This window comes from Leptidea sinapis, chromosome 2, assembly GCF_905404315.1.
Source record: "Leptidea sinapis chromosome 2, ilLepSina1.1, whole genome shotgun sequence".
Lineage (NCBI taxonomy): Eukaryota > Metazoa > Arthropoda > Insecta > Lepidoptera > Pieridae > Leptidea > Leptidea sinapis.
In genome coordinates, this window is record NC_066266.1 from 5,265,308 (window position 1) to 5,272,376 (window position 7,069).

The 7,069-nt window shown below is 32.4% G+C and overlaps 1 protein-coding gene across 4 annotated transcripts in view; it reads left to right on the plus strand.

Annotated features, from left to right (window-relative positions):
• The window catches only part of LOC126975646 (irregular chiasm C-roughest protein-like), a 106,084-nt gene extending 100,909 nt beyond the window's left edge, over positions 1–5,175 (plus strand). For 3 of the 4 annotated variants that reach the window (XM_050823654.1, XM_050823659.1, XM_050823655.1), the window contains exons 18-20: positions 247–348; positions 1,363–1,440; positions 2,850–5,175. In XM_050823654.1, coding sequence (XP_050679611.1) covers positions 247–348; positions 1,363–1,440; positions 2,850–2,884 — 215 coding nt within the window. In that variant the 3' untranslated portion in view covers positions 2,885–5,175. Of the gene's footprint in view, positions 1–246; positions 349–1,362; positions 1,470–2,849 lie in introns of all 4 variants that reach the window. The other variant, XM_050823663.1, reaches the window with a different exon arrangement.
• The last annotated feature ends 1,894 nt before the right edge of the window (positions 5,176–7,069 follow it).

The window sequence follows — 7,069 nt, forward strand, 5'->3', positions numbered from 1 at the left end:
ACTCTCAAACCGTGCGTCAATATGCATCAATGTGCGTCAATTCTCTCACAGAAAATATGTCCATACAAACATTGGAAATAAATATAATTATGGGTCCCAAATCGAAATAAAAATTATCCGTAGTTGGAGCAGACTGCACTCCATGAAGTAATCCCCGTTAAAATCCGTTCATTAGTTTAGGAGTTCACTGGAAACAAACATCAGGTCACTGGATTTATATATATTAAGATTTAATTGAATGTTTAGGTCCACAAGTGCCAGTATACTCTCAAACGAACAAACAACCCGTAGTGGATGTACGGTACGCCGCAACTTACGGAAATCCGTACCTAAGGAATAGCACGCTTGGTAAGTAAACTTACATAAATAACATACATTACACAGAACTCGCAAAAACTGCGTTCCTTTTGTAATAAATCAATCAAAAATCATTTATTCATTGAAATCAAATCAAAATCACCCTTTATTTTATTTATGACAAGGTAATTGTGACAGTTCGGAAAAGGTTGAGCTTTTATTAGAAGAACTGGCAAGAAACTCATTGTCACTCTTTTAAAAAAACATTTACACCACCATCGTTTTACAAATTATTTTGATTACAATATATGTAGTGATTTCCTAACAAGAGTAAAACAAAAACACAAAAGTTATAGCGTATAACAGTAGATGTATTAATAAAATCCACACCAATAAAAATAAAGTAAATTTAAGTTAAATAAGTACTCGTAACAACTCAATAAAATTTACCAAAGTTAAAAAGTAAATGATTTTGATTGAGGGTAGAATGTGTTTCACCATTCACTATTCATTTTTATAAATAAGACCAAATGCGTACATTTCTTCAATTGTTCTTTCAACAACAGTAGACTGAAAGTAGTACTAACCTATATCCATAGATATTTAATACGTCTAGATAGAGTATCTTGCTGTTAGACAACTGATAAAAACAGGTCAGGATTATTTGTTTAGTGTGCGTGACAATCTACGTCTTACACTCGCGATTTGTATGACACTTTGTGTTAGTTTTTTTTATGACAATAATGGACTAGTTGAGCAGGAGATTCAGCTCAATGCAGTGCCGCTCAGGATTCTTTTCGATTTCGATTCGTCACTTTGAGACATAAAATGTTAAGTCTCATTTGCCCAGTAATTTCACTAGCTACGGCGCCCTTCAGACCGAAGCACAGTAATGTTTATACATAGTGTGCGTGAAAAGCTCAAAACAGAGGGTAGTTTTAAAGTCTTTTTTTTTGTCGTTTTCTTAGCTTTCACAGTCTGTCTAGACGTATAAATGATCTAAGCCTATATTCATTCATTGAAAATATTCATACATATTCATTCATCTGTATAATATTCACAAAGGTTACGGCAACCAAGTACACACCGCTCGACCAACATCGACTCCAGCGCCACCACCGTATTCGGCGCGAGCTCTCTCAGGTAACGACATTGCAGACGACTAGGAATCGGTAAATACAAGAATTATTTGTAGCATGCGAATTGGACTGCATGTTACAAATTATAATATACATAATATCGCCTTCTTTATAACTTAACAGTGTATTCTTTCTTCAAGTGTTTTGAGTTTTCAGTGTTAACTCCGCCAATATTCGTCTCCAAACACTTCGACAAGTGTTTCGCCGAGACTCAAGAAGTAAACTCTCGTGCCAGAGTTTGGCGAGTCACATCTCCTGAGGATGCGTCATGTAGAGACGAAACACTTGTTGAATGGTTTGAAGATGAATATTGGCGGAATTAACACCAAAGAAAATTTGAAACATTTGGATAATTATGGATTTCCGCAAAATAACGCCTACTTTAATAAATTTTCTATTGTTTACTTTCTTTTTTATATAACTACATGTAAGTGTATCTATGTATTCATCTCATCTCTGATTTATTTTTAAATGAAAATATGGTACGAGACAAGCAGGAAGTTCAGCTGATGTAAATTATTAACACGCCTAATAATTGCGCCCCTATTATCAAATTTTGAAGTGAAAACTTCTTATGGAGGGGAAAACCGTTTCGTATCGTAACGCGTTACGGCGACAGTCTATCTGGCTCCCCTTTCTCTCACGCATACGGCAGCGGCAGACTCCTCCTCTCTCACTCTAACCAATTGTTACTTTTTGCGTTTCCGTTTCAAATTTATTAACTAAACTCTACCACAATGTACTAATGAAAACATAAATAGTTCTGATTTTGTGTACATACTAACAATTAATAATTATTTTCCAAGCATGTTTATTTCTAGGATCTTTTCTGCAAAATGAATTATAAATTATCGGCCTTACAAATAAACTTGGTATAAAGTTATTCCAAGGAATAACTAAGTAATACTCTAACTAACTAATACTCTAAGGAATAACTTTATACCAAGAATATGCAAAATGCTTAAAAATAGATATTTTGCTTATGATTTGTTTATTCGAACGTATAACGTTTCCCGCGTTTATGTGCAAGGCTGCTTGACATTCAGAATTCAGCAAGGAAAAATTCAGAATTATCATTGTATTGACAGTTAAGCGATAAAGTCAACATTTTGCATAGTCTTGGTTTATTTTCAGGTATAATTTTATATCAAATTTTAATCATCTTATTATTTGTTGTATTTGTTTATATTTACTTTAATTGTATTTGTACAATAAAAAAAATAAGTAACCATAAACCATCTAGGATTAGTTTTGCATGGAATGGTGGTAGTTTCACGTGGATACGATCAATGGTTTAGGCTTGAAAGAGCCTCAAACAAAGACTATTTTCATTATATATATATAAGAATTTAATTCAGTTAGGTTTGGCAATTATAATTATTAATTATATATCACTATTTCTGTTATTTTCAGGAAATATACAGAGTTCGAATGCGACACACGTATAGCGGAACGCTGCAAGATTAGTGTTTGGTCTTTACGACGAATAATTGTATTATATGTTCCTACGAATATTGACTGATTGTAAATATAACATGTAAATAGTGAAAATACTTAAAGTCTGTTTTATTAGTGAAATATTTAGCGATGTGAACTGGGTTTTATGCATTTAATTTGTTAATTAATAGATGTTTATTTAGGGTTGCCACACATACTAAATAAAAATTGTAAGTGAATAAATTATAAACTTATAAAAACGAATTTCGAAAGTTAAATAGTATAGTTCAATTTATGATCTCTTTTTATTTTGGATTTTCAAATTTATGATGAAGGGATCAGATTAACTATTGTGTCAATTTCAAATGATAAGTGCCATACAAGTATTTCTCATTGTAAATACATCTAACTGTAACAGAGATAGAAAGTTACTATCCTACAGACGTTATATATAATAATTTTACAATGAGAGAATAATATTGAATTTGTAAATAAATAGTACTTTATATTATTCTTTAACCAGTAGTCCATCTTTAGAAGACAAGTCTACAGCTGGCAACCCTAAAAATTTTGCATGTTTTTATCTGATTCTTATTTTTTATATTATTATTTAGCTCAAAGATTCTTACGTTATAAATAAATGAATATGATTGTATTATATTAGATTTAAAAAAAAATGAAATGGAAAATATAAAAAGTGAAATGGTTAGATTCAAGTACCATTATTTATTTAAAGACTTTTAGTTTTTGTTTAAAACTTATGGTTTTAAATATTTGTTATTATAACCATTTCATTTTCAGCTTTAAATGTCCCTTGAGAAGTTATGTAAAAAAGGTAAAGTGGAGTGTATACCATGATATTATATTAGAGGAGAAATTTAATTCGCGTTACCTCAAAGTGTCCTAATTGGGAAACATTTTGACAGTGATTACACAAACGGTGTATGCTGACGCATAAGTGACAAACTTCACTCTAGTGTTAACTAGAAGTCCTCTTTTTCTTATTGTTTTATATGTACTCTTATTAAGTACGTTCTTTTTTAGAAAATCATTGGGTGTATAGAATATCGTATATAAATGAAACTTATCTGATTTAATATCATGTCATTTTATTTATATTATCATGATTTATATCTCTAAAGTCAACTTTCTTTTCGCCCTCGAGGTTTTACCTTGTTACACCCTGTTCTACTCGCAGTTATAACTATTTTGATATTTGGTAGATTTGACTGTGAAATTATCTGCCGTATTTTTGTTTTGATACACAAAGAAATATAATAAGTTGCTGCAGAAGTTTGTAAATACTTTGCTCAAAGATTATTTTAATAAAGTATCTCATTTATATAAATGCTTATATCGAGCATAAAAATTTATCACGTAAATGCAATTGCAAATTTTCAAAGTTATGAAAACGGAATATCTTTCCTCAATATAGGATTTCTCTTTTGACTTTTTTATTTCATTGATAAAAACATTAGGATAAAACAAAGTGGTCAGATTCTGTAAATTATTCGAAAGTATCGAATTTTTAATCGAAAAAAAAAAACGAACGAAATTTGGAAAAATAAAATCTAAAAAAGTTCTGTGATAAAATAAAATTTTAGAATATTGTGGTCAGTATCTGTGTGATTATTTTTTATGATTTTGTTACGGTGGATATGCGATTTGGGCAACTTATAATGTAACTATTATGTGAAGAAGTATTCTGTTATTATTTGTAAAAAATACACATATTATTAATTTTACACTCAATGATTGTAAGAGTAATTAATGTAAATCTTAAATTAATGTATTTTTCACTTTTCTGTACTACAATTTTTATTATTACAATAATTTGTAAATATGATTTATAAAACTTATTTGAAAAAAAAAAAAAATTTAATAATACTCTTATTATTCAAATCTCTTAAATGATTATCATTATTAGTGTTAATTTCGGTAAGTTTTACAAAATTACTTCGGCATGAGGTGTATTCTCTACAAGAGGCATTTTCAGGAGATGTTGACTGTTTACACGAGAGCTTACGTGAGAGTGCTCTCTAGTGAAATTTATGGAAATTAAACTAAAGTTCATCTTTTATACCATTTAAAATATCAATGGAATTTACAAAATAACGAGTAATTCTATTAACTACAATCATTACTTTTTTCATTATTGACTAGGCAATGATGTATTGTGACCAGATTCGCATATCAACCGTAACGTGACTTATATTTATGTAGGTAGTGCATGTTAGTGTTTTGCAAGCGATTGTAATAAGCTATATCCACTTCTGTTTGACAAATAAAATATTCGACAGAGTCTCTTTTGTTTTTTCTTATAGTCTTAATTCCAGTGGGAGGCTTCGTACAGGATCCCAGCTAGATGGTACCACACCGGCACCTTTTTCTACCATCAAGTAGCAGTTTGTAAGCAATTTTAATGTTTTGGTTTGAAGAGCGTAGATCATCGATCAGAGGAATTAATGAGGAACTTAGACTTTACATATTTTGGATTTTTCAAAAACCCTCATCCAATTATTTATAAAAAATGGAGTCTACTTTCTCTAAATAAAATACTTTTAAAATGATTTAAATGCATGTAACTGTTATTTTATTTTGTTAAGTTTTTGCGTAAAAGTTGCATTTTTAGTGTCCGTACCCAAAGGGCAAAACAGGATCCAATAGTAGTAATACTAAGAGTACGCTGTCCCTCCAAAAGACTGTATCTCACGAATCGTGTAAGACAGTTAAAAAATTTCACAGCTGACGATTATATTTCTGTTGCCGCTATAAAAGAACTGAATAAAATAAATACTTAAGGGCTCCCACACGACATTGAAAAAAAAAGAAATTAGAAACCTCTATATCATTTTTAAAGACTTCCTTTGATACCCCACACGTATGTATGGGTTTGAAGAAAAACATTTTTTGAGCTTCATTCTAAGTATGGGCACCCCCAAAATTTTTTGGTGAAAATGTTAATGCGGTCCACAGAATACAATATCTACTTACCAAATTTCAACAGTATAGTTCTTATAGTTTTGGAATAAAGTGGCTGTTTTCAAGCTTGTCAACTGTCCGTGTATGTCAACACGGACAGTCAGACAGACATGACGAATCCATAAAGGTTCCGTTTTTTCCCATATGGCTACGGAACCATAAAAAGCAATGAAACAAATTAGTCTTGAGACACATGCCGCGTGGGACCCCGGAGTGCGAAGAATCCACACAAACTCTGACAGCTATATCAGCCAACGGATCAGCCTAGCTATCCAACGCGATGAAGATGCTGTCATGAGGGTTTTTACGTCATGTTATCATATTAAGTATTGGAAAAACAACCAACCACTGGGAGGCTCCTTTGCACAGAATGCCGGCTAGATTATGGGTACCACAACGGCACCTATTTCTGCCGTAAAGCAATAATGGGTAAGCATTACTGTGTTTCATTCTGAAGGGCGCTGTAGCTAGTGAAATTACTAGGCATTGAGACTTAACATGTTATGTCTCAGGGTGACGAGCACAATAATCGTAGTGCCGCTCAGAGATTTTGGGTTTTTCAAGAATCGTGAGCGGCACTGCATTGTAATGGGCAGGGCGTACCTATTACCATCAGTTGAAAGTCCAGCTCATCCCGTTACGTATTGGCATACAATAATATAGATGTAAGTTTTAATAAAAATATGTAACATAATTACACGAACGTTTTAATATACTTAAGATGGACTTGTTACTGAGTTTGACCGTTTAAGCATGGCTACCCTGGCCATATTTTAGGAGAGATACCCCCCCACGCAATAAGCAATGGCTATTAAGCAAAGATACAGAAGGTAGAATATCGAATGCTTGAAGTGAGCTTGAATGAAGCTTTACCAGTGTACCAATAGTACCAATAAGCACAGGATGCCGGCTAGATTATAGGTAGGTACCACAACGGTGCCTTTTTCTGTCGCGGCACATTAATGTGTAAGCATTACTGTGTTTCAGTCTGAAGGACGCCGTAGCTAGTGAATTTACTGGGCAAACGAGACCTAAAATCTTATGTCGCACGGTGATGAGAGAATCCCAAGCGGTACTGCATTGTAATTGTCAGGGCGTATCAATTACCGTCCTGAACGTCTCGTCTCTTTTCGCCATAAAAAAAACTTGAAAACATCCCGTAAGAAATTTCAACAACCATTTGGTTTCATAAAAGTAATATGAGAACAGCTCAG